The sequence below is a fragment of the Prunus avium genome, chromosome 4 (assembly GCF_965620075.1).
Source record: "Prunus avium chromosome 4, drPruAviu1.hap1.1, whole genome shotgun sequence".
Classification (NCBI taxonomy): Eukaryota; Viridiplantae; Streptophyta; class Magnoliopsida; order Rosales; family Rosaceae; genus Prunus; species Prunus avium.
In genome coordinates, this window is record NC_142287.1 from 36,409,060 (window position 1) to 36,434,314 (window position 25,255).

Sequence of the window (25,255 nt, forward strand, 5' to 3'; positions counted from 1 at the left end):
AAAATGCTCCATTTATAACATACATAGTCATTCTATAATATCATATCATAACAATGAAAGATTGGATTTCATTGTAACAGAAGTTCCCAAATCATCGGTGAGTTGAACTATGAAAAAGGTATTATACACAAGGTCTTCATTAACTTGCAGAAAATCAACTTTGAGAAAAAAAGAAATAGTTACAACAATATTAGTATGAAAATTGTATTGGCATTTCCTAGACTCTAGCATAGATTGGGAATTAGTGTGTGAATATTGTTTACTGGACATTTTGGCGCAACACATTCAATCCCGGATTTTCAAGGCATGACTTGATTGATATGAGAAACTTGTTTTCATGTAAATTATAACATAATCATGCATTCACAATAGGATTCCTAGTTGAAGTTATTTTCAATGTCATTTTGATTTAAGTTAAAATATTAGTGTTTCCTATAGTGATGTGCACTGTGCTTATCTCCTAATTAACTTGTTTTAGGAGATATTGTTTCTCCATAAAGGTGGCTGTTTGGCATCATCACTTAGAGTTCATATTGAATCAGAACTAATATTCATAATTGAATAGTATTAGTGGTCTCCTGTGTTTTGACGTCTTTCACTAGAGTCCATATTGGGTTAAAAGTTTATAGTCATAATTGAAATGTGTTTTGTACTCTTGTGCTTCCGTTTGACTAGGGATAGGAAGCTTTGAATAAAAGAAGTGCACCTCTCTTTTGACAGACACAGCTTTCGACATATTTGGCTTTGAGCAAATTGAATTCTTAAGAGAAAGCTGTTGTGCATATTTTTTAGATAAGTCATCAAGTGTTCCTTGTTTACTTGGTGATTTATCAAATCCTTTCATCATTCATATTGCATTCATATGCATGTCGGTGACTCATACGGTTGAGGGCACCAAGATCATTGTGGTGTTTATCCTCCGGCGAGCTTGAAGCAATCATGACCAGTATTGCCTTCAACATAAGAAGTGTTGAAGATCATCCCGCGACAGAAGTTGAGTTACGAAGAAGTCGGTAAACATTATCTAGAATGTGTCTAGAATAAGTGTGTGAGTAGTTGTCAATTGCTGGGTCTGAATGTTCTCAGCTGATGTCTCTATCTATGTTGTTGTATTGATGTTTGTTCCCTGTGCGTACTTTACTTTTGTGGCCCTTAATGAATTCCCTTTCTCACCCAAAAGAAGAAAGGGTGCAACAATTATACGGTGGAGACTAGGCCGTTTACTTTTGTGGCCCTTAATGAATTCCCTTTCTGACCCAAAAGAAGAATTTGTGGCCCTTATTGAATTCCCTTTCTGACCCAAAAGAAGAAAGGGTGCAACAATTATACGGTGGAGACTAGGCCGTTTACTTTTGTCGCCCTTATTGAATTCCCTTTCTGACCCAAAAGAAGAAAGGGTGCAACAATTATATGGTGGAGACTAGGCTGTTACTTTTCAGGAATAGATGAAATAAAGAATCGGGGAATTTAGGAATTGGGGAAGTAATAAATTGATATGGGAAGAATCAATCTCATTAAGCTGTTTACTAACCATATGGAATTATCACAGGAATGGAGTTGATTCCCATTGTTGTTATTTACTAATTCTCAGAAATCAGAACCTAAACTAATTTGATTACTAAAATTTCCTGCACATATAAATATATATTTTTCACCTAAATAACTTGTAAAAAACCAAATTGAATAATATAAGATACTATAAAACAAGGGATGAAAAAACTAGTATATAATTATATAAGGAATATAATATAAAAAAATAGCCACTGAAATAATAAACAAGTTGCTTTTTTCCAATGGTGATTAATAAACAGCCATTGAATTTTTTTTAAACAAAAAAGGCTTCAAAAGTTTGGTTTCTTCATTTTATGGGATGGAAGAACATAACAAGTGTCAATAGTTTTTGTTTTATGTTCACGTGTCCTCCAAATTGTGGTGCTAAACTAACCAATTTCAAATAATATTTGAACGAAATTAAATAATAATAACCTAATCATAATCTTGATAATATTAAAGTGGTGTGAGTTTTTATTTTTCTAGGGTTTGGGGTGTTTTGTAATTATCTTAAAGTGATAAGGGTATTTTTGGAGGGTAGTAAGGGAAAAAAGGAATGTGAATTGGATCAACTACCCCTCCCTAGTTGATCTGATTATTCCTGGTTTTGAGGGAATGTGATTACAGATTTTGAGGTGGTATCCACGTATTTCTTCATTCCTAATTGAAAGTAAACACGCGGGAAGTTAGGAATTGAAATCATTCTCTTTCTTCCCATACCCATCACTAATACGTTAACATGGCTACATCATACCAAACTCTTGCAATAAAACCATAGAGATTAATGCTAAAAACAAAAAAAAAATCTTTGATAATGTTACATCAAAATGAATGAGGAATCCAACGCCAGTAATCGGTATCGGTACTTTCCTATTGAAAAGTAAACAATCATCCATAGACAAACAAAACTAGATTCAAAATGACAATGCTAGCGTCAAATATAAAGATTTTCTGGATTGTCCTTGTTTTGATATAGCGATGGGAACTTTTGAGTTTTTAGTTTTCATTCACTACTGAAAAAAGGGCAAAAGCCAACCAAGGTGGTTGGTGTGAGTGGTTCGGCACTCTCATTCCTTAAGAGAGATCATGGGTTCGATCCCTGCTCTCGTACGGAGTCACCACTTTGGCCAACACTTTACCCCTTACGGGCCGACCCGGTGTGAGTGGGGATTAGTCTGGGTTGTGGTTAAGGTTTAAAGGTGTCACCCATAGTTGGGGCCCATCCAGGACCACCTCATGGTTTAGACCCAAAAAAAAAAGGGCAAAAGCCAAGGCGAAGCAACAATAAAATATTTTTAAAAGTCTGAGAAGAGATTTTCTAGTAAAATATTTTAAGGATTATTCATGCAAAAATATTCGGTTGTTGTAGGACCTAGAACATACACACTTTCGATTGTTGAACTTCATCGAAGGGTAGCCTTGAAACGATGTGTGCATTTTTTTTAAACAAGGACATTCGTAACGTAGAAAAACACACACACATATATATATATATTACTTTGGCCAATAATGTTGATCCAAAGATAAGTACATCGTCCAAAGTAAAATAAAAATGCTGGTACATCATGTTTACCTTATTCTAATTAAATACATAGAGAGCTTAATTATTAGTTCCATTGATCTCAAAGTAGTAAAGGCTGAACTAGTAGAGACTGAATCATCAGGATGCGAGTCCCTTGCTCTTGATCACCAAACCCATCTCCATTATTTTGGTAAAGGCTGTGCGCCACTCGAACAATATTTGTGGTAATGTTGATGAATGGTGACAGAGAAGGCACTTGTGGGGTTCTCAAGCATTTTCCATTTATTTTCTTCCATGCATTCTCTATCATGTCCTTGATGTTCTTCTCAGCTATATCTTCACAAACATTCACCTCTCTCATGTAACATAGGATTGCTGAGGGAGCATCCCCTCGCTCTTGTTCTGCCTGTTAATCAATCAATCAATTAATTAATTAGATTGTATTAGATTAGATTAGATTTGACTTGTTTGATTAAGAAAACCTAACGAAGAAAGAAGATTACTGCAGAAGTTCCCAAATCATTGGTGAGCCGAACTATCAGAGACATATTATACACAAGATCTTCATTCTTGTGCAGAAAATCAGCAATCTCTTGGATTCCCTGATGATGAGTTGTGGAGAAAAATGTATGAACCAAAATCAGTGAAACTGATGATGAAATGCATCCAATACTGAGGTACTCTTCCAGGGATGGTGTATAGGCCCTACTGTACCACTCTGCCTCCACTAATAATGCTTTACAAAAATCTGCCCACTAAAGAGTCAAAATAATAATTTCAAGCTCAACCATATATGAAGATATAAAAAGAAAAAAAAAGAAAAAAAGGAACAGGCCTAGCTAGGCTACTACCACTTTGCTCAACTGAGGTAATACTTGATTCCAACCATTTTCCTCCTCAATTTCATGCGCAATTTCACAAGTAGTGTTGTAGAGCACTTGGAAGCAGATCTTCATACACTCCGGAAGCTGCTCAGTTTCCCCAACATCCCACCTGAGTTGAAGACATTATTGATGAGAATTATCTAGACACTATGAAACTAACCCTTTTCCAATACTAATCTGTTTTATACCAAAACTAACTAACCTATCAACGGCGTTGGTGAAGCACTTTAGCTCTTCCAATGAGCCATAAACGTCGTAAACGTCGTCTATTATCAGAATCAAGTTGACGACTTTAGTAATCCATATTCTAAAAGATGTGTAGTCAGGCTGGAAATTTAACCCCACAGCACACATGAAACACTCGACCAGTCTATCTCTTGCAAAGTTCAAGTGCTGTGTGAGGCCCAGATTGTTCCACCACCTAAGTCACACATCAGAAAACAGAAAGGCAACAAAATTAGCATTATTTTTGTTTTTATAAGACACCATGTTCCTTAAATGATATATTCTTTCGCTTTCCAAAGAAGATATTGATTGGTTGGTTTGCTTTTACTTACATGGATGCTTCCCTTAGATCTTTTTGCAGTTTTGCTTGAACCATGTTAAAGTTAAGTTTAGCCAATTCAATTAAAATGGTGTTGACGTGATTTTCTTTCTCATAGGCGTCTATGTGCCCTTTGACATTGAACCACCGCACTCTTCTGTGTGATGAAAGCTCCAAAGCATGGATCACATGCCTGGCAAGGTTATTGTCCAGATTACAGATATTGGAATCTCTGAGAGCTACCATAGATGAAGCTTTTATCTCATCTAAGATATCTTCACCTTCTAAAGCCAGGTTCGAGGCCTCAAAAAGTTCAAGCATTCCTTTGACATCCGAAAGATGACTTTTCTTTAATGTACCCTCCTCATCCATGAAGCCACCAAATAAATCTGAAATTAGATAAAGTTATGGGAGTTTTTTACAAGTTCATGCAAATATATGACAGTTAATTCTGCATATTTACCTTGTGACACTTCGTAGCCCTGCTGCCTAAGGATCTTAAAGTACAAGGCAGTGGTATAGAGGTCATCTGTTATGCTTATGCAGGGGTTGTTATTTTCAACAGATGCTATTGTGTCTAGGGTTTCCTTGATTTCCTTTTCAAAGTGGTTCGTGAGGCCTAGTTTTGTGATGCTGTCAACCAGCTCTAACTGAGCTATTGAATCTTCAGTTTCAACAAACATCATATTCTTAACATCTTCTATGAGCTTCTCAAACTGCCTTTTATAATCATCTCCCTGCACTCAGTTAAGATACGCAATATTAATTATCATTCATTAATAAATATCAAGAAATTAATAGCTATAGCAGGAAGTTAATTTGGAGGAGAAAGAAAACTCACATGGTATTTGCTGTCAAGAGATTCAAGAAAACCATGTTTCCAAATATTTGGCTTGTAATTGGCAGATCGTCTTTCGTGTTGTGTCAAGTCGTAAGAGGCTTGGGATTGCATCTGGTATTCAAGAATTTGCTGCTCATCAGCTTGCAAGTGTGTTCTAAAATCCATTATGGAAACTTGGTGTATGGAAATCTTTCTTGGAGGGTTTTATATAGGCAAAGGCATGCACAGTTTATGATTTTTTTTTTTTGGGGTCAAAAGTTTATGATATTATGACATCATGTTTAGCCTAGCATCCCACGTGAAACAGGACAACATTTAATACCAACAAATCTGATTTTTTTTGTTCATGATGTGAAATGTTTACGTGGTCCCATAAACGGATGAACCTTCATGTACGAGCATGCATGTGTTCCATGGTGTGATGTAGGGCTGGCATTTTCTATCAGAAAAATCGTAAAACTAACTTAAGTTGAGAAATTGTATTTCACTTTGTGATTATATGTTTGGGCAATAAATAATTATGGGTTATGGTACTTTATTGTTTGGTTATATGAATATGAGATTGCACCATGCTAAGTACCCTCCCTTGGTTATTGTACCCATACGTGGCGTTAAATTATCCGATGTGTGGGCATATACTGTTTTGTTGCAGCTTATCATACGTGGCGTTGGATTATCAGACGTGTGATAAAGTTGTCTGCGCGCGTAGAACTTAGTGTTCGGTTTTGGCCACACATGGCGTTGGAAATTTCCGGCGTGTGTGCTGTAGAGTATTCATCCCCCAGTTGGACAACTCACCCCTAGACGCAGATTAGAAACTTAAAACCCTGCGGAGTATAGCTAAACAATCCCCTCTTGGATTGTTTTCCCCGATATATATATATATATATATAAAATATGTATATCGTATACTTACAGTATTTGAGGTATGTACTTATAGTACATGTTATCGTAGTATATAGATTTACTTAATTATTAATCTTAGTATATATGGATAAATGTATAAGTGGAATATTCTAAAGTTATTCTCACATATGTTGTTTGTAAGTCATTGTTTTTGGGAACTTTTGGATTGGGGTCAAAAGGATTTGGTTTGGATATGATCATAGTCTAAAATATCGATAATATCGAGGATATTATTGTTTTTTTGAGTCACCGATATTTCGGAACGTATCCATACACATATCGTATAAATATCGATAATATTGACAATAATATCGGAAAATATCGATGTCGATAATTTCGCTCACACTTCAACAATATTTTGTCAAAATATCGCTATAATATTGAAAATATCGATGTAATGGAAAAAAAAATTAAAAAAAACACAAAGCGCACACGCAAAGGGGATTCAAACCCTTGCCATTTCACTCCTCCAACGCCTTAACCACCATGTTGCTTATGTTTTTGTGATAATATGCTAAAATATGTATATTTATATTGTTTTGTTTTGAACTGTTTTTGCAAGAATTAGATTTTCACATGAGAATGTGAGTCTTTGACCTTTCCTTTTGGAATGGAATCCAGTGGCTCATGGAAAGCATTCGAGACCCAATATTCAAATGATTTTGCTTATAGACAACGTCAACCAATCTTGGATCCATATGGGTGGCATGTTAACAATTATATGGAAAACAATTTTGGGGATTTATCATTTGATGACTACTCAAATTTTTGAACCTCATAGTCACTCATGTATCTTAGCATGCAATGTATAAAGTGTAAAATATTACAGTAAATCATTATATATAAATGATTATGGTGTGTTTAATCTTCTTTCATTAATTATTACATATTTTCTACACTCACAGTGTTTCTCAGCTCGCTATATAATCAACTTAAATAAGTTAAACCCATCATGCAATGAATTTCCTTCCAATTTTTTGTGATAAACTAATAGATAATTGACTAAATAAACATCCTCCAAAGTTTCAATAAAAATTTCCAAGTTTTTCTTATCATTTCTGTGGTTTTTATTCAATTTTTATCGATATGGATAATATTCCGATATTTCCATTGAAATTTCCGTGTTTTTGGACTATCGATATTTCCGATATCATCAATATTTTAGACCTTGGATATGATCATATGTTCTCGGGAAAGTGAGAACATGTTGAGTTCACAATGATTATATAGATATGGTATCAATTGCATGTTTTTGGCATTATTTTCCAAACGGTGGGTTTAGTATGTTATTTTGCAAACTAAATCAAATTTTGTTTTTGTCCACTCATACGATTTCTATTTTGCGCCCCCCAGACAGTAGTTGACCAAGTTGAGCAACAGAGCCGAGTTTTGAACTTCTGAGTCCCGAGCTTCAGTAGGATAAGCTTTGTTCATTTCCTTTCCATTAAATTTGTTATCGTTTGTAAATCAAAACTCTTAGATTGCTCTATTATCGCCCGTACTAGGGTTTGATTTTGAGGCCGGAGGCCATCTATGTAAATTGTATGAAATTATCTTATACATACTGCCAGTTGGTGTATATAAATTGTCTTTTTAACAGGTTGATAAATTTGGGAAATGTCAATTTTTAGGGGAGACTCTGACGAAATTTCGGCAAAAAGTCTCGTGTCTTTAGTAAGTGGGCTCGGCATCGGTAAGAGGTCAGAACTTTCACGGGATTCGTCCCGGGTTCCGAGGAATTCGGGGCGGGTCCTGTCACGTTAAGATATAACAATTGACCACACGGTCAACTTAATAGAAAGATGAAATTAGACGATGTTGCAAACGTAAGGGTGTAAATTGATAAAATTAATACCCTGAGGTCCATATTAAAAACCACCCCAAACCTACATGGTGTCTTTTGTCGTTAGCCCAAAAAGCTAATAATCATGTTCCATGCATCAACAAAACTCGAACTAAAACGATCATCAAAGTTAAGAACAGGAATATAACCATTGGTTTTTACATATTGATCTTGAAACAATATTTAGGTGCGCACTCTTGTTTACAATACAAACGTCATAATCCTAAGTGTTCATGAATCATGATTAAACAATTATGGTGATCAAAGACGAAGGAAAATTGAGAAACGAGTACGTAACAATGACTCGTATGTAACGATGATTCCACTGTCAGCATCCACATCAGTATCCCAAACCAATACAATTCAATTCTGACAGATGGCCACTGTACAATCAACAGAAAATTTCCACCACTGGCTTAGATGTTATTGAAACAGAGTGCGTAACAATGACTCGTACCAAACCTTAATAATTATGACAAGAAAATGAAGGGGTCGTAAACAAGACTCTCACGTCACCCAAACCGATTCTAAGATCCCTTGCAATTTCCAATTTCCAATTTCCATATATACAAACTTTCAGAAATGTTCTTCAACTTAAAGCATGGAATTTAAAAATTAACAGAAAATCTTCAATCAACCGGATTTGATGAAATTAATTACAAGATCTCCGCTTATATGGTAGTCATCCAAAAGTAGAACAAAATAATTAATGACAAGAAAATGAAGTTTTATCTCTTCATCACCAAATTCTGTATCTATGTTTTATTTTTCCATCTAATAAATTTAGGTGTCGAACAATTTTTCTCGTTTTAGCTACGACATCTCCATTGATTTTCTGTCAATTAAGGTCTCTTGTTTCACTTTTGATCAAATGTCAATTACGTTATTAGCAAAGCCAATTACAAATTTACACCAAACTTACTCATTTTGATTTTCTACCCTTCTAGGGGACAACATAAACGACACCGTCGTGGCTACCTCTTCTCTTTAAAAGAAGGTCAAAAACCAGTAACACCGCCACCACGCCGTCATTTGGTGGGTTGGTTTTGATTTATAAACCCAACAACAACAAAAACAAACATGATGAACTCAATCATATTGCATTTGGTGGTAGGCATTGTTGCAGGGTTCGCATTGGGATTGGTTCTAGGAATTGGAGTGGTCTGCTGCCTCAGAATCCGAAGAAGAAGGTGCAGAAGGATACAATCACAGAGGTCCATTTCAGCGCAGAGAGAAAAAGCACCCAATTTACCAGTCAAAGGAGTGAGTAACAATGGCGTTGACTCCAGCAACACCAACACCACTGTCTCTGAGTTCTCCAACTTTGGCCAAGACTCGCCCAGAACTTCGGAGTGGACCAACATGCCCCTCTGGCTGGAGGGCCTCAGGAGAAAGAGCGTCGTCTCAGCTTGCGGCATACCCAAGTATTCTTTCAGGTCTGTATAAATATTTCTGTATGTCTATGTCTATGTATGTATTTTTCTGCGTTTTATTCTGTGTGGTTGTGGAGAGAGAGTGATTTACTGGGTTTTGTCGGCAGAGATATACAGAAGGCGACTTATAATTTTACGACAGCTATTGGGCAAGGAGCGTTTGGGCCTGTTTACAAGGCCCAAATGAGCACTGGTGAGACTTTTGCTGTCAAAGTTCTGGCTGCTAATTCCACGCAAGGCCAAAACGAATTTTTGGCTGAGGTAATTGGTACATTGCATTTGCATACCATTCATTGATTGATATAGTTTTAGTACATGTACATGCCTTGATTGACTTGTCTATGTATTTACGCACGTGCATAAATCTGTGTTCAGGTCCTTTTACTTGGAAGATTGCACCACAAGAGCCTTGTGAACTTGGTGGGATATATGGCAGAAGTGGGGCAGCATATGCTGCTCTACAACTACATGAGTAATGGCAGTCTGTTTTCTCATTTACATGGTAACAACTCTCGTGAATCACAGTTTGTTTTTTTCTTCCACAACGCAACAATTCACATTATTTTCTAACATGGATTGCCACACATTGTATCGTTTAAAGCAATTCAATTATACTATTCAAGGTTCATTGAGTCAATGTATGACTGTTTCTGGTCTTCATGGACATTCCCATGAAATTTCCTACAACTTGAATTCATTCTAGCAATCGATAAGCCCGAGATCGCTGTGATAATCACTTGTTACCAAAGTTTATGTCAAGTTCATTTTGATGGATGATAAAAGGACAATTTGTATTTCTGTTGTGCACATATCTTAGATTGTTGGGAAATGCAGGGGATAATCGCAAGCCATTGAGCTGGGATTTGAGAGTTGACATAGCTCTTGATATTGCAAGGGGATTGGAATACCTACACTATGGGGTATGCTTTCATTGTTTCTAGGTCAATAGAACTGATTTGGAACTGCCTGCTTATTCAGCTCCATTCTCCTTATGGCAGGCTGTTCCTTCTGTTGTGCACCGTGACATCAAGTCTTCCAACATACTGTTGGACCGGTCAATGAGAGCCAGGGTATATGACCCTTTTTTTTTCTTTTTATTGTTAACAAATGTGGTATCAAAACACATGAAAGACCTAGTTGCAAAAGTTCAATACTAATTAGCCTTCAAAGAACTTGTTGCTAAACTGAAGGTTAATTACTCTTACCAAAAAATGTATAACTATTCTTTTTTAACAAGCAGGTTGCTGATTTCGGGCTTTCAAGACAAGACAGGAGCCAACTTCGTTCATCTAATATCAGGGGAACATATGGATATGTTGATCCCGAGTATGTGTTGACAAAGACATTTACCAAGAAATGCGATGTTTATAGTTTTGGAGTGCTGCTGTTTGAAATTATTACAGGCAGGAACCCGCAGCAGGGCCTTATGGAATATGTGGAACTTGTAAGAACCGTCTCTTGTTCATTTGGCTACTTGGCCTTCACCTTCATCAAAGTTGCATTGTCCTTCATTTCAATTAATAATAATAATAATGCTGTAACATTCACATTCGATGAGTTTTCATGCTGATGGGTAGGCAACAATCGACACTGAGGATAAACTGGGGTGGCAAGAAATTGTGGATTCTCGTCTTGATGGAAGATTCAATGTAGAACAACTCGCTAATGTTGCTGATCTTGCTTACAAATGTGTGAGCGGTCTGTCGAAAAACCGGCCTTCCATGAGGGACATTGTACAGAGCTTATCATGGATTTTGATGATGAAACATAACACGGAGAACTACAAGCAGACCTCCAATGATGCAGCTGAAGAAACCTACATTGAAATAGATCTGCTGGACAATCAGGATCCTTTAATTGAACGCTGAAGAGAGACAAGCAGACATCGAACTTAAGCTGAAGCCTTGCAATTGTATATTCAACTTTGTTCATTTTATGATTTCAATTGCTTTTACGGGAACGAGCCAAGCCTCTAGATTGAAGGATTTAAATGTAGGGCATCGTGTCATGTAGATTATTTTGCTTTCCTTAAAGTTCATCTACAAGAAAGGCTTTGGGGACCTCACTTTTAATCCACTTGGACAGGATAAACTGAGTTTCTGTATCAGCACGTCCATATTTTTCCTGTCTAGGGTGCTCTTATTTTTCCTTGCCAACCACCATTTACCAGCCCACTTTAGTGTTTTCTAAATCATGGTGAACATGTATTTTGTATTTTCTACATGGCACCATCACAATTGGACCACCATGAAATTTTGCAGTAACTATGCGATTTGCGTTAATCACGGTACTTAGACGATCACCGTCGTGTAGAAACGACATACTACCTGTCGGAATATGAACTTGGCCTTACAGAAGAGATAAAGAAGTTGTGCGTTTCTTGTGGTTGAACAAAAAGCAAGAAAGCATCTTATCAGAAGGTAGCAACATGTCGCTGTTACTTTGTTCTGTTATATTTTATTACCAGGAAATGACAACTTATCATGCTTCAGAAACTGCACTCAAGATACACCATTGCCAAACTCAACAAATTATGATTGAATTTTATAAGAGTACATATGGCCAAGCCAGAACATAGCTAGATAAACGCCAATCACACATGTGATCCATGTAACAGGATCATAATTAAACTACCGAGACTTAGTTCTAGTTCTGCAGCAGCCCCTTAGCCTTGAAGTAGTCCACAGCTTGGTCATATATTTGTTCAATGTCGTACTTAAAGTCGAACCCCTCCTTGATAAGCTTCTCCGAAGAGAGGATCAACTTGGCCTTTGAGGGAAAATCTCCAAACCTGCAATTGCAAATGAGAGTCAGAATAACCATCTGAAATGGTGCAATAACTATTGAAGTTCACTTCAAGGTTCCCCAAAGACGAGACATGACTTGTTTTAAAGGGCATGTCCTTTGAATGTTACCTCCTAACTATTCAATATTGTTTTAAAGCAGTAACATAGATATCTAGATGTTGGAATACTTGAAGTAGGGGCTTACTCAGTGGGGACTTTGTACTCAGGGTATCTTTCGTTGAGGAACTTTGCAAGCTCAGGAACACTGGTATTGACAGCGCAGCATATATACCGACCAGAAGCAGATTCTTTCTCAGCCAAAAATATATGAGCCCGGCAGACATCCTCCACATGTGTAATGGAGATTGAACCTGATAGTAGTTGCATACCTTTCAAGGCATGATTTATGAGGAAGTCATTTCCTGTAAAACATTAAAAGGAACCATCAGAACACCACCCATCTATCTGAGGTACTGTGCAAGTAGGTTTTTTTTTTTTTTTTTTTTTTCATTCTAGCTACAAGGCCTCAAGTCAAAGAAATATGGACGTGTAGCATATTCTGGCCTCTGGTTTCACACCTGTAATTAAAGACATGGCTAGGCCGATACTGCTGGGGACGTCCGGAGTGAGAGAAGAACCAGCCATAAGAGAAGGGATGACGGTGATGAGATCAATGTTGTTTTCTTTGGCAAATTTCCAAGCTGTCTTCTCGGCTAGTGTCTTGGAGGCAGGATAGCCCTGAAAATTTGAGACAAAGCTTTTGTTCAATCACCTAAGTCCAATGAGTTCAGTATAGGCCTACTGTCTTATTAAAGCTTAGAGACTAAAATGATTGGGCAATTTACCCAAGTAGGTGGCTTTGCAGTACTCAAGAACTCGACATCACTCCAATCGTTCTCGTCTGTGACCAAACCTGTTCCATTAAGTGTGTTGATCGACACTGCAGCTGCTGATGATGTCAAAACAACGCGTTTAACTGTTTTGGCTTTCACACATGCTTTAAGAACGTTTAGCACCCCTTGAACTGCTGGTTTGATCATGTCGTTCTGTATTTTGGAAATGGAAAAAGTAGCATTGACCTTAAGATGCAACAGCCATATTGAATTTCAAATTTAATTAAGCAATTCCAACAAATCTGTACCTCAGGGTCCTCGGAGGCGAAGTTGACAGGCGTGGCAACATGGAAAACAAGGTCACAACCTGCTATGGGGGCATCAAAGCTCCCTTCATCAGTTAGATCTGCTCCTAAAATTTCTAGTTCACCCAAATCTTGTAGTGCTGTGAGGTGAGAGATCTTCTTCTGATTGTCTGCACCCAAATGCACAAAATGAATGAAATTCATGCCAGCATATTAAAATCTTAATCTGGCAACTAAATCAGTCTCCTTATTGTATTCCAACAGTATGTTCATATGACTAACTAAATCATTTTGTACACTTTCAGCTTCTTTGGTTGATTACTAACACCTCTACATAATGGTGTGAACTATAACACCTTGGCATTAATCATTTTAGTCTCATCAAAGATACCCCATTTTCATGTTTCAGCTAATGTCATCACAAACGCTATAGGAAATGGAATGAAGCTGGTTCCCCGGTTATATAGAACATCATAAGCAGAAGAAATGAAACTGGGCCCACAGCATTATATATGTTTTTCCCATTTTGATATTTTACCATATGGTTTCTGGGCATAACTTGAACTTGACCCAAAAAAATAAAATAAAAGAACAGAACAGAACTTGCAACAGATAAACTGTAGTAAAAGTCGACATTGAAAAGAAAAGGGGAAGAAGAGGAAGCCTAACCAGGGTCTCTGACAGTGGTTTTGACGGCATAGCCCTTCTCTAGCAACAGCTTCACCAGCAAAGATGCCACGAACCCTGTACCTCCGATCACACAGGCTGTCTTCTTTGAGATGGGTTGGGTGGCCATGGCTCTTTCAGTTGCTAAGTTTCAGAGTTCACTGGTGGTTAGGACTAGAAGGAATTATGAGACTGGTATTTCTGTCAACGGATGTTTACTTCTTAAATAGACTAGAAGCTGCTCATCTCCATCTAATTGAATCTGGAGGAAGAAGGTGAGCACGTGATGATCTATGCACCACCAACTCAAAACACATTTTCTTTTTCTTTCTTAGTGTTTGGTGCAGAGTCTCTGAAACAAACAACATATATTTCTTTGTTTGTCCAAGTCAAAGGAGTTTTTTCCTTACCACATAAAGCTTCACCTTTAAATAAAAAATTCAATTAACTACGTTAAAAGAAAAGAAACAACATAAGACTATTTTCATTCCGAGATTATGAGCTGTTGTGCCACTTGTTTAGATTGAGTTAGATATTCAGGTGTTAGCTGGGCATTGGGCACCCGCACGCGCGACGTCGTAGCTACGAGAAGAATTACAGATATCACTTCTTTTTTTTATATTTTTTTTTGGGTCTGAAACCGACCTCACTTGTCAATCCGTCATTATTTTATTTTTTAAATTTTTTCTCAAGATCGATACTATAATATAATGCTTTATATTTGTTGCCTATATACAACATCGTGCGTATATGAACTTCTTCCTTGCAGCTTTGGCCACTGAACTTCATGCACCATGCATTTACAAAAATAAAAGAATACAATTGTTGGTGGAAATATCATAAGTACTGGATTGTAATACAAATACATCATTGAATTTCAACTTGGTGTGAGGAGACAAAAGTCATGAGTTTCAAGAGTGGAGATCAGTTGCAACAATGATTCTCAAAATCTTGAAAGGTAATGTTTTACACACTGGAACAAAGGTTATATTGAACAAAGTTACATCAACAGCACAAATTCATAAGACAACACGACCAGATCCAACAAGAGACACATACGCATATTACCATAACTTTCTCCCCCTTCTTATTACAAAAAGTTCAGAACAGAAAATACGAGGAACCCAGCACAGATGTATGGTTTTTACCTAAGCTTCGTCCCCGGAGGCACTCCAGATCCATCACTTGTGAGTGATCCACAAACAGATTCACCTGAAAATTCAGGCAAACAAGAAGGATATAATGACATGCAACACATTTTCCCAATAAAAGAAATTATGTAAAAGTTTATGAAAGAGCATTATACCCTTGGACCATACTGTTTGACAAACCACTCTGATGTTCTTGGATTTGATGCTTCAAACATGGTCTTCTCAACACCAAGACGCCCAATGATCTTCGCAATTATGTCTGCCCGCATTGAATCAGCTTGTTTACAGATATCATCAGCATCAATCATTATCATGTCAGCCCCTGCTTCTAAGCATCTCTCGGCCCTTCTAATCAGCAGATCAACATCTTCAACAAATTCTGTGCAAACAGAGACAACGGTCATGCTATAAGTCATAACCAACAACCATAGAGATGATTCTACTACCTCTCCTTTCTGATCATATGTTCAGAGAAAATGTTAACATCACAGTCAAAAAACAATATCAGAAAGATGAATGGAAGAATGAACAATCATCACTCTGAAAACATGACAGCAGCAATCTTCATACAAGCCAAATAATATCATCAAACACAACTTGTGGGCAGAGGGTAATCATAGATATAGGACCAAAACAGTTCTTCCTTTTACAATTTGAAAAGTTTATGTAGTAGTGTTTGAATCCAAATAGTTTCTATATAGACTCTATAGTGCCCTATTCAGTAATATTGGTATTAAAAACTCGTTTTCTTGGTATTATGCTGCCTGGACATCAGAGTGAAAACAGATACTAACATTACTTACACCAGACAAATTTGATTATTTGGGGTTTCATCCATTTCCTCATAGATTCTACATTTCTTCACATAAGTTAAAGTCCCTTTTTTTTCTCCTTTTACCTTCGACAGTTGTACCATGCTAGTTCTTTGCAGAAAAAGAGTGACCCTTTCTATAACAGCGGGACAAAAGAAAGAGGAGTGGCAATTTTCTCATTCAGTTTCTTCCCAACAACAAAATCTAAAAGTTCCATTCACAACTCTTCAGGCAATATCTAGTTATGAAGGTAAACACATCAATCAAAATTTGTTTCAGGAAAGAGTGCACCCATACCAGATGATCGTGGCCTCGGGACAACGTAGGCTCCAAATGCTCTATCCCCTATGGGAATGTCAGACTTGTTTATCTGGACTGCAAACTGAGGTTTCACTTTCAGGCCACCGCTCTTAATTAAGCGCACAAATCTCAGAAGAGTTTCTTCAGGAATTCCAAGAGATCCCACATTCAGCTCGATTGTGTCAAACCCCAAGCTCTTACACTCCTAAAGAAATCATAACAGGAGATACTTATTTAAAGCCCCCAATAACACCACCCACAAATTTACAACACTGAAATAGTGGAATTCTTAAAAGCTTCTCACCTCCACATACTCTTTGAAAGCTGAGGGACCTTTGCGAAGCAAATTTTCAGCCCAGTCACCAGTGCTGACATATATGTCATGTTTGTGAGCAACATCAGTCACTTCCTTAATAAACGATTTGGGCATCAAGCTATGGGAACCTCCAGCAAACTTCAACCCATCAACGAACTGCCCCACGGACTCAAAAATATCCTGCCAAGAAATAACATTTCCAAATTACAACAGAGATGTTGATAACCCACATCATCTTCCACAATTACACATTGATCTTGCACCCAAAACACCCATATCATTGTCAAATCTTGAAACAAAGAGGAATCTTTGACATTTCACAGCATGCAATGAGATCGGAGCAAGAAAAAATTGTAATCTACATAAAGATATGTCAAACATTTAGAAGTAAAATGTGCAGCACTTTGATTTAAGTAACTAAAAAGAAAAGAACAAAGCGATTTTGGGAATACCTGAAGGACGTTCTGGCTTAAGAGGGTGTAATGGGGGCCTCTAATTTCCGTGACGCCATAGCTTCGAGGCTTTTCGGGACGGTCTTCGTTCTCGTCGAAGCACTTCCATCTGTACGCCGCCATCGTCTCCTCTAGAACGCGAGTTCACAGAATCACAGAGAAGAAATTGGAAAAAGGAAGGGAAAGACGAGTCCTTTCTGGGTGTTCCCTTAGCTTTCTGTAGAACTTTCATTTTGGGAACAGTTGATCGAGGAAACCAGTTCTTTCTAGAATAGTTTGTAATCATACAGGAGGCAACTGAAATAAACTGCCACGTGTCAAGCTATTGCATTTTCTCTTAGGTCCTTTTTTATTTTAGTTTTTCCTTTTCCAAAAACCGCCAAGTCTTCCAACGATTTCACTTAAGTATTGGTTTTCCAAGACTGCAGTCTACAGCTCTTGGACGACACATTTCTTTTCTTTATACAAGCGATATTGAGAGGGGGACTCAAAACACAAGCGATATTGAGAGGGGGACTCAAAACACAGAACCTCACATACAAGCGATATTGAGAGGGGGACTCAAACACATACAAAGATAACCTTGAGCATCACATTTCTAGTTAGAACTCAATATAGCTGTCTACATTTTCTAGTTGCACATTGAGATACTCGGTCTCTTTAAGACTTTAAGACTTGTCCAAAAATAAAACGAGAACTCTTTAGGCAAAGGGACTGATTGAATTGAAGGAATAATTTGAAGCAATGGTGATTCTTGTGAGTTGTCATACACGCAAGGATCAAAGTTAACCATTCCCATTCCCACCTGCAGGTGATTGATACTCTGCTTTCCTTGCTCCCCATGAAAAGAATCCATGTTCAAAAAGAAACGAATAACAAGTTAAAAGAAGAATAAAGAAAAATGTGAAGACAAAAGAAGCTTTTACCCAAGCATCACAGCTAATTTCCCTCCTAATTTGTCAGATAGACAGATAAAATATGCATGCCTCCCCCTCCTTTATAACCTATTCCCCCTTCCTCTACTAAATAAACCCAGCAGAGGCAGCATCTGCCTATAAATCTCACACCCATCCCCTCCTCCTTCAACCAATCCTACAAACATGGTGAAAAACATCACCCCTCTGGTCTGCCTCTCAGTCTTGCTTATGGACGTCGTGGCAGGGATACTTGGCATCCAAGCTGAAATTGCTCAAAACAAGGTACTTTACCATATACATACGATAGTTTTAATTGAAGAAAGGAAATTTAAGTTAATTTGATTGACTATATTGAAATTACTTGGGATGATAACAGGTGAAGCACTTGAAGGTGTGGATCCTTGAGTGTAGAGACCCAAGCTACCAAGCCTTCAAACTGGGGTTGGCTGCTGCTGTGCTTCTAGCAGTTGCCCATATCATTGGCAACTTGCTTGGTGGCTGCATTTGCTTCTGGTCCAGGGAAGATTATACCAAAGCCACAGCAAATAGGCAATTATCTGCTGCTTCCCTCATTTTGTCATGGTACTTATCAACCCTAATTCAAACACCATAAACATGATTAGCCAAGCCCAAATCTAATCAGCGCATGTTTGTTTTGCAGGATCACATTGGCTGTGGGATTCTCACTGCTGATAGCAGGGGCTCTTTCTAATTCAAAATCAAGAAATTCATGCGGATTATCACACCGTCGCATTCTGTCCATCGGAGGCATCTTATGCTTCTTCCATGGACTGTTCATGATAGCATATTACGTCTCAGCCAAGGCCACCATCAGAGACCAAAACAGACCCCAACAAAAACAAAACCCTGCTGGTGCATAAAGTTTCCAATTTTCCCAATTGGGAATTCAAGCGTGTTTAATTGCATCTCACACCCTTTTTGTTTGCACCATTATTTTATCGGTTCGCAACTGTAATTTGAAAATTCAGAGTGGAAATCTAATATCATGTAGTTGGATAAGAAAATAAATAAACGTTTGGAACACAATTTGTTTCTTTAAGTAGATCGAATATAAAATTCATAACAACAATCAAACAGATCAGCTAACCTCCCTAAATCACTCTATTTTCCATCGTTCTTTTTTTACAAAAGGGAATTAAGACAAGCTCAAGTTACTATTCTAGTCGTCAGAGGGGCCAGATTTGCCGGTGCCAGTTTTCTTGGGCAAGAGCATGTTGTGGATGTTAGGCATAACGCCGCCGTTAGCGATGGTGACGGAGCCGAGCAGCTTGCTCAGCTCCTCGTCGTTCCTGACGGCCAACTGGATGTGCCTCGGCACAATCCTCGTCTTCTTGTTATCCCGAGCAGCGTTCCCAGCCAATTCCAACACCTACAATTATTAAAATTTAACCAAATCAATTTATATTCACAACAACAAAATTAAAGAGAAAAAATCTCAAATTAAATGAAATTAGGGTTGAGATATTGACCTCAGCAGCGAGATATTCGAGGACGGCGGCGAGGTAGACCGGTGCGCCAGCACCGACTCGTTCGGCGTACTTGCCGGCTTTCAAGAACCGGGCGATACGGCCGACCGGGAATTGCAGACCGGCCTTGCTGCTACGAGATGTGGCCTTCTTGGCGGCACCAGAGCCAATTGATTTTCCTCTTCCGGCCATGGAATCTGAGAGTAGGGTACGTGTGAGGAGAAATCTACGTATAGCGGTGTGTTTGAAGTTATAAAAGAAGGTGAAGTGGATCAGGGGTTTCTTAGTTTATATAGGGGAGCATAGCCGCTAGGGAAGAAAGAGAGCCAATCAGAGAGAGTCACGCGGATCGACATCTGTAGCCGGTCGTTTTAAAAAATTTGGACGGTTAGATGATGATGTTTAGAATTGGGGACTTTTCGTGTGCTTCTGCGTTCGTGTGAAGCGGGAAATACAAATTTTGACGAAGCGCTCCCCGAAGTATTTCTTTTGGCTACGACCAGGAATCAAATTTGGATTTACCACGTTTAGAAAGAAAATATCAGAACATTTTGGATATAAAAAAAAATGTATTTGAATTTTGATGTAAGCTCTTACAAATTAGCGAAATTTCATAAAATAAAATGAGAAAATAACGCCGAGTTATTATCGATAATATCCCGGTATTTGTTTGCAGTTAAATTTATCTTGCTTTATAAATTAATTCAAAGAAAAAATATGAAATAAGTGCCAATGATTGTGAAGATGAATTAAACTTTATATCGGCCCAATGCAATGCATGTCCAGTCTCTACAGTTTAGTTTTGTCAAGTGAATAGCTTGTATTCCCTTTTTCTTTTTGTTTGGGAAAAATGGGATATTAAATCAATTCAAATTCCAAAATAAATAATTATAAAATTTATGCAGTGCAAAAAATCACTATCAGGTTGTAGGGTGAAGGCTTGAAGTAAAATGTCGAAAAGTCATGGAGACATGATATTAATTTACACAATACGCCATGCTCGTAGAGGTAAAATACAAGATCATTATCATCCCACATCCATATATCAGATCAGCAACAGCAAGCTCACATTGCTGGTACTGGTACAGAAGAGAACACACACAAGTTTCAAGAAGCAACGAACGAGCTAAAATACCTTGGGCAGAAGAAACCTTCATTACAAAGAAACTTTTGCCTACTGGCTACCACCTTCGGAAGGAGATCATATAAACTACCCAAATCAAATCACAACTATTCTTGCTAACTGCAGATTACTTAGAGATCATACAACAAACTACCCAACCAAAATCACAACTATGCTTTGAGTCTTCTTATTTGCTCTTTCTCTTCTACACCAAGATTACAGTGACCACAAACACAAAGACAGTTGCAGCTATGCATAACTGAGATAATGTAACTGAGAATTCAAGGACACTCAGCAAGATTACTGCAACATTATATAATCCTGCTTATAATTATCAAAGGCATCAACACCAATAACACAACACAAGTGACAGAAACAAAACGGACTAACATTGCCACATAAAAAACTTTAAATCAACATAATAGAGAAGGACAACACAAGGCAGTAGTACTACACAGAAAGATCTAATGGACAGACACACTAAGCAGCTAAATGCTACAGAGTTCTTAATTAACAATTACTAAAACTTTTAAACATTTAATCCAATGTTCTAATGCTCAGATGACTTTAACGCCTCCAGAATCACCTTTGCCTGATCTCTCATCAACTCACTCCTCTTCACAAAAAGGTCCAATTCAGCAACATGCAGCTTCTTCCACTTCTCCTTCAGCTCAGCTCGCTTGGCTCCTCCAATCAACTCCAAGCCCTGCTTCACAACACCCTCCGGCAACCCCAGCTCTCTGAAACCCTTATCATACCCAATCACCTCACTCAAACTTTCAGAACCAATTTCCACCTTCTCACACTCCTTTGGGGGCTCCGGTGAACTCAAAATCTCAGCTTTAAGTGAAGCCAAAGTCTTGTTGTTACCCTTCTGATTTGTCCTAGCCTTCCCATTAGACTTGGACTGTTCAGACAACCCACCAACCCCAATTGACCCTTCGCCGCTGCCCCATACCTTATTTGACAAGTCGAACACCTTTTGCTCATGAGGCTTAACAGGATTATACTTCTTCCCTTTGGCCACATTCATCTCATACTTCTTCTTCAACCTACGAATCTTATCTTGCAATTGGGTCTTGTTCACATCGGCCTTCAACGATTTCTTGATAAAATCATGAAACGCACCCATATCAGAATATGGGTCCGCGCCTTTCTTCGTAGAGTAATCAATCATGCCTTTCAGGATCGCTATCTCATCATCATCGCTCCAAATCCTCTGGAACAGCTTCTTCGAGTCGTCTCCACCTGCCTTCTTCGTTTCCTCTCCGGCATGGTCTGGCTCCTGATCCGGGTCCGGGATCTTCTTCTTGGGCCTCTTGGAATCCTTGGGGTCGCTCTCGCTTGGCCGCTTCGACCCGGCTCTTGCTGCAGGCGTAGTAGTAGCCGAGGCCTTCGATCTGGGCTTCTTGGTCTTGGGCGTCTCTTCCATTGGCTTCGAAGCTATCGGCTTTACCACCATATCCTTATCCAATTCCGAATCGGATTCGGACTCGGACTCTGAGCCAGAGGATGAAGACTGCGGCTTTGAATTGACAGTAGCCGAGTCCGGTTTCTTCGGTGGTGGTTTCTTCTCAGCAACAGGAGTGGGTGCTGCCTTTGGAGGCTCGGGTTCCTCGGACTCGGATTCGGACCCGGATCCGGATTCTTCCTCTTCTTCTCCGTCTACTTCTTCTTCGGACGAGGCTACCTCTTCTTCCGAAGAAGAAGCAGCCGGAGGCTCATCCAGAGGAGATGGGCGCTTGGGTGCCATTGAAGAGACGATACAGCAGGGTTTGGCGAAATTAGGGTTTCTAACTGGGTATTGGGTTTGTGTGTGCGAAGGAAGGAGTAAAGAGGGTCCTACTTCGAAAGTTGGGCTAGGAATCTTGGATGCCGTCATGTTATAGGGGAAAGGTTAAGGACTTTGGAAAGTAGCAAAACATATCAGGACCGTTGGATTTTAAATTTGTTACTCACTTATATTTAAGTCAAGAATTAAGCTAAAAAAATCTCTCTTAAATAAAAACAGATTTATTAGAAATAACTTGGAAGCTAATCCATAATTCTTCTCATCAGGGTAAACTTCTTATCTCATTCAAATTTTTACTCTCATATATATATACTAGTTTATTGGAAGGTAATCCATAATGTTCTGAGAGGGAAGAACTCACCTCTTATGTGGCATATATTATTAAGCAATAGATACCGAATTTTTGGACGTAATGTGCGGAGAAGGACCAAATCACCTCTTATGTGGCATATATTATTATGTAATAGATTCATACATGATCCAACTCATGTTTAGACGAAGGAGAATTCAAATTTGGGTGCAACGAGAAGCTCTAATCGTGTGTTTACTAATCAGGAATTGGAATTCAAATCAAGAATTGAATTCCAATTATGGAGCATTTCCATGTTTACTTCACATCAAGAAATTAAAAAGTAAGTGGGGTTCACACAAAATTAGGAATTGAATTCTTGATTTCGGATGAATTCACTCTTGGGTGGGAGGTGGTATTTTAATTTCTGGAGAACTAACCTATTAGGAATTCATATTTGTACCCATTATATCCTCACACAAATTTTAAAATTTCAAATTTGTCATCTACTTTAACCCAACAACGAGGACATTTTAGTAATTAGAACCACTCCTACCCCAATTCCATATAATTTAGTAAAAAATCCAATTGTTCATGTGGAGAATTGTCCCGAATGCGGTTCCAACTAGAATGAATTTATTTCGAAAAAAAATTTGTGGCTCTCCTATCTGCTCTTTGTGTGATCAGTTTGAAGAGACGATCGAACACTTGCTTTTTCTCTGCCCTTGGACTCAAGCAGTTTGGTTTTGGTCTCCTTTGTCATTGCGAATTGATCAGCAACGTTTGAGAACTTTTGATGTGTGGTTTAATGAAGTTTTGAGTATGCGATCGGGGTCTAAGCAAGAAAAATTAGATATGCTTACTCTTTTAAGTTTTTTCCTTTGGGAGATTTGGAAAACCAGGTGCAAGGCTGTCATTGAAAGGAGCACCATTGATCCGCCCAAGGTTATTGAGAATGCGCTAAGAGCTCAAATGGAGTTTACTGAAATCCGAAGGGTTCCTAGTGATGAAGTGGTCGTGAACAACATTTTGAATGTCCATCCCGCTTCCTGGAATGCACCTTCAGGTGATTTTGTGAAAATAAATGTGGATGGAGGATGGATTGGTGACACTCTGAAAGGTGGCGTTGGGGTTGTTATTAGAAATACTGGTGGTCAATTTGTTGGGGGTTTAGCTGGTCCTATTTGCTGTGATTCAGCACTAGCTGCGAAAACTCATTCAGCAATTAAAGGGCTTGCTTTGTCTGCTAACCTTGGATTTAGAGATGTCATTGTGGAAACAGACTCAAAATTTCTCATCAATGGGATAAATGGTGACTTTAGAAACAAAGTGTGGTCCATTATGCCCCTTCTTGAGGAGATTCACAGAATATGTGGGTCTATGCATGAGGTTCGATGGAGCTGGGTGCATAGATATTTAAACCGGGCGGCTCATGAGGCAGCCATGATTGGAGTTAGAGCTATGGAGCTAGAAAGCTGGGTCTCACGACCACCATTGTCTCTGGTGCAAGTTCTGGTCTCGGATGGACTCCCATGTCCTCCTTAAGTTTCTTTTTGTTTTGGATTGAAAGTTTTTCTTTGCTGGGTTGTATGGATTCAGTTGAAAGGCTTTCAGTTTTGCTTTCTTTCCTTTTTTGTAAGCTCTTCTGCCTTTTTCCGGCCTTGGAATGAAGTTTCAGTCTTGACCAAAAAAAAAAAACCTCAATAGGAATTCAAAATCTAACTCTCCTCCATACATATAGTTTAGTAAACAACTTCAATAGGAATCTTGAATCTAATGATCCCCAATCCAACTCCTCCTCAATTTTATTTCCCATAATTCATGTCATTATTGTCTTGACCAACTGACATAACCCACATCTACAATAAATCATTGATAATTAAGTTGTGTATATTAAAAAGAGAAGGCTTTGACATTAAATACTAAGTATTGCATAACTTTTATATTTAAATACTAGCTTTGTTAGTTTAGGTACCAACATAATGGTACTAAAGTTCTATCGTATTAGTTACATGATTTTGCCACTCAAGCATTGACCAAATTTTTGGGTGAAATTCTCCGGACATACTCCACTAGCAACCACCTCTAACGCCCAACCCGAGCAACATTTTCGACAGGCTGCTAGCTCCCTAGTGGCGGCCTAATTTGTATTGGAAAAAACAAATGAACTAACATTGTTGAAATTTGAACCTTTGACCTTAAAGTTTACATTCACAAAACTCAACCATTGCACTAAGCTTCAAGCTGTGATTTAGAGGACTCTAGGCAGCCGTCGACGTTTTCTTAGCTTGATTTTATTCTTATGTTTTGGTTTTGAAACTCACTTGCGCATAAACAAACTAGCACTACATTTAGTTGCAATAACAGTTTCATTTTATTGTTAAAATATGAGAAAAAATTACACAAATATAAAGAACATCATGCATTGCATAATAGTCACTATTTGTTTGGCTTAATAATTTTTACTTCATTTTCTCTTAGTTTTTGCTTTTGGGATCACAA

General features: G+C 38.2%; 8 protein-coding genes across 8 annotated transcripts; 3 read left to right on the forward strand and 5 right to left on the reverse strand.

Moving 5' to 3' along the window:
* Positions 1 to 3,007: 3,007 nt before the first annotated feature.
* LOC110768757 ((E,E)-alpha-farnesene synthase-like) lies at positions 3,008 to 5,545 on the reverse strand. The gene is made up of 7 exons (XM_021972604.2): positions 5,343 to 5,545; positions 4,965 to 5,238; positions 4,515 to 4,890; positions 4,160 to 4,378; positions 3,925 to 4,066; positions 3,577 to 3,828; positions 3,008 to 3,479 (listed from the first exon to the last, which is right to left on the reverse strand). Exons 1-7 carry the CDS (start codon positions 5,505 to 5,507, stop codon positions 3,174 to 3,176), a joined length of 1,734 nt encoding a protein of 577 aa, XP_021828296.2. The 5' UTR covers positions 5,508 to 5,545; the 3' UTR covers positions 3,008 to 3,173.
* A 3,131-nt stretch (positions 5,546 to 8,676) lies between these two features.
* On the forward strand, positions 8,677 to 11,600 carry LOC110768766 (calcium/calmodulin-regulated receptor-like kinase 1). The gene is made up of 7 exons (XM_021972615.2): positions 8,677 to 9,527; positions 9,632 to 9,785; positions 9,900 to 10,026; positions 10,359 to 10,444; positions 10,523 to 10,594; positions 10,765 to 10,968; positions 11,102 to 11,600. Exons 1-7 carry the CDS (start codon positions 9,172 to 9,174, stop codon positions 11,390 to 11,392), a joined length of 1,290 nt encoding a protein of 429 aa, XP_021828307.2. The 5' UTR covers positions 8,677 to 9,171; the 3' UTR covers positions 11,393 to 11,600.
* Positions 11,601 to 12,038: 438 nt separating this feature from the next.
* Positions 12,039 to 14,437, reverse strand: BAN (NAD(P)-binding Rossmann-fold superfamily protein). Its single transcript, XM_021972616.2, has 6 exons — positions 14,118 to 14,437; positions 13,452 to 13,618; positions 13,156 to 13,356; positions 12,889 to 13,048; positions 12,516 to 12,732; positions 12,039 to 12,315 (listed from the first exon to the last, which is right to left on the reverse strand). Exons 1-6 carry the CDS (start codon positions 14,242 to 14,244, stop codon positions 12,171 to 12,173), a joined length of 1,017 nt encoding a protein of 338 aa, XP_021828308.2. The 5' UTR covers positions 14,245 to 14,437; the 3' UTR covers positions 12,039 to 12,170.
* A 601-nt stretch (positions 14,438 to 15,038) lies between these two features.
* Positions 15,039 to 17,390, reverse strand: HSA32 (Aldolase-type TIM barrel family protein). The gene is made up of 5 exons (XM_021972619.2): positions 17,146 to 17,390; positions 16,682 to 16,873; positions 16,375 to 16,582; positions 15,421 to 15,644; positions 15,039 to 15,326 (listed from the first exon to the last, which is right to left on the reverse strand). Exons 1-5 carry the CDS (start codon positions 17,266 to 17,268, stop codon positions 15,216 to 15,218), a joined length of 858 nt encoding a protein of 285 aa, XP_021828311.2. The 5' UTR covers positions 17,269 to 17,390; the 3' UTR covers positions 15,039 to 15,215.
* Positions 17,391 to 18,104: 714 nt separating this feature from the next.
* LOC110768772 (protein DESIGUAL 2) lies at positions 18,105 to 19,125 on the forward strand. Its single transcript, XM_021972621.2, has 3 exons — positions 18,105 to 18,344; positions 18,439 to 18,644; positions 18,724 to 19,125. Exons 1-3 carry the CDS (start codon positions 18,246 to 18,248, stop codon positions 18,941 to 18,943), a joined length of 525 nt encoding a protein of 174 aa, XP_021828313.2. The 5' UTR covers positions 18,105 to 18,245; the 3' UTR covers positions 18,944 to 19,125.
* Positions 19,047 to 19,817, reverse strand: LOC110768774 (histone H2A.6). Its single transcript, XM_021972622.2, has 2 exons — positions 19,553 to 19,817; positions 19,047 to 19,452 (listed from the first exon to the last, which is right to left on the reverse strand). The coding sequence occupies exons 1-2, from the start codon at positions 19,739 to 19,741 to the stop codon at positions 19,243 to 19,245; spliced, it is 399 nt and encodes a 132-aa protein (XP_021828314.1). The 5' UTR covers positions 19,742 to 19,817; the 3' UTR covers positions 19,047 to 19,242.
* Positions 19,818 to 21,039: 1,222 nt separating this feature from the next.
* Positions 21,040 to 22,541, reverse strand: LOC110768769 (DNA-binding storekeeper protein-related transcriptional regulator). The gene has a single exon (XM_021972618.2). It carries the CDS (start codon positions 22,423 to 22,425, stop codon positions 21,223 to 21,225), a length of 1,203 nt encoding a protein of 400 aa, XP_021828310.1. The 5' UTR covers positions 22,426 to 22,541; the 3' UTR covers positions 21,040 to 21,222.
* A 1,034-nt stretch (positions 22,542 to 23,575) lies between these two features.
* On the forward strand, positions 23,576 to 24,298 carry LOC110768765 (uncharacterized). Its single transcript, XM_021972613.1, has one exon. It carries the CDS (start codon positions 23,576 to 23,578, stop codon positions 24,296 to 24,298), a length of 723 nt encoding a protein of 240 aa, XP_021828305.1.
* The last annotated feature ends 957 nt before the right edge of the window (positions 24,299 to 25,255 follow it).

Bases quoted from the DNA above. Each gene is read 5' to 3' on its own strand.
- HSA32 (XM_021972619.2), bottom strand. From the start codon at position 17,268: ATGGCGGCGTACAGATGGAAGTGCTTCGACGAGAACGAAGACCGTCCC. The intron at 16,874-17,145 runs GTATTCCCAAAA...ATTTCTTGGCAG, and splicing joins TAAGCCAGAACGTCCTTCAG to GATATTTTTGAGTCCGTGGG. The intron at 15,645-16,374 runs GTATGGGTGCAC...CTGTTTGCACAG, and splicing joins CCCGAGGCCACGATCATCTG to AATTTGTTGAAGATGTTGAT.
- LOC110768774 (XM_021972622.2), bottom strand. From the start codon at position 19,741: ATGGCCGGAAGAGGAAAATCAATTGGCTCTGGTGCCGCCAAGAAGGCC. The intron at 19,453-19,552 runs GTCAATATCTCA...TAATAATTGTAG, and splicing joins TCGAATATCTCGCTGCTGAG to GTGTTGGAATTGGCTGGGAA.
- LOC110768772 (XM_021972621.2), top strand. From the start codon at position 18,246: ATGGTGAAAAACATCACCCCTCTGGTCTGCCTCTCAGTCTTGCTTATG. The intron at 18,345-18,438 runs GTACTTTACCAT...GGATGATAACAG, and splicing joins CTGAAATTGCTCAAAACAAG to GTGAAGCACTTGAAGGTGTG. The intron at 18,645-18,723 runs GTACTTATCAAC...TTTGTTTTGCAG, and splicing joins GCTTCCCTCATTTTGTCATG to GATCACATTGGCTGTGGGAT.
- LOC110768766 (XM_021972615.2), top strand. From the start codon at position 9,172: ATGATGAACTCAATCATATTGCATTTGGTGGTAGGCATTGTTGCAGGG. The intron at 9,786-9,899 runs GTAATTGGTACA...ATCTGTGTTCAG, and splicing joins AAAACGAATTTTTGGCTGAG to GTCCTTTTACTTGGAAGATT. The intron at 10,595-10,764 runs GTATATGACCCT...TTTAACAAGCAG, and splicing joins ACCGGTCAATGAGAGCCAGG to GTTGCTGATTTCGGGCTTTC.
- LOC110768769 (XM_021972618.2), bottom strand. From the start codon at position 22,425: ATGGCACCCAAGCGCCCATCTCCTCTGGATGAGCCTCCGGCTGCTTCT.
- BAN (XM_021972616.2), bottom strand. From the start codon at position 14,244: ATGGCCACCCAACCCATCTCAAAGAAGACAGCCTGTGTGATCGGAGGT. The intron at 13,619-14,117 runs GTTAGGCTTCCT...ATTTGGGTGCAG, and splicing joins AACCACTGTCAGAGACCCTG to ACAATCAGAAGAAGATCTCT. The intron at 13,357-13,451 runs GTACAGATTTGT...TCCAAAATACAG, and splicing joins TCGCCTCCGAGGACCCTGAG to AACGACATGATCAAACCAGC.
- LOC110768757 (XM_021972604.2), bottom strand. From the start codon at position 5,507: ATGGATTTTAGAACACACTTGCAAGCTGATGAGCAGCAAATTCTTGAA. The intron at 4,067-4,159 runs GTTAGTTAGTTT...TCTTCAACTCAG, and splicing joins TTCACCAACGCCGTTGATAG to GTGGGATGTTGGGGAAACTG. The intron at 3,480-3,576 runs GTAATCTTCTTT...ATTGATTAACAG, and splicing joins ATGATTTGGGAACTTCTGCA to GCAGAACAAGAGCGAGGGGA.
- LOC110768765 (XM_021972613.1), top strand. From the start codon at position 23,576: ATGCGATCGGGGTCTAAGCAAGAAAAATTAGATATGCTTACTCTTTTA.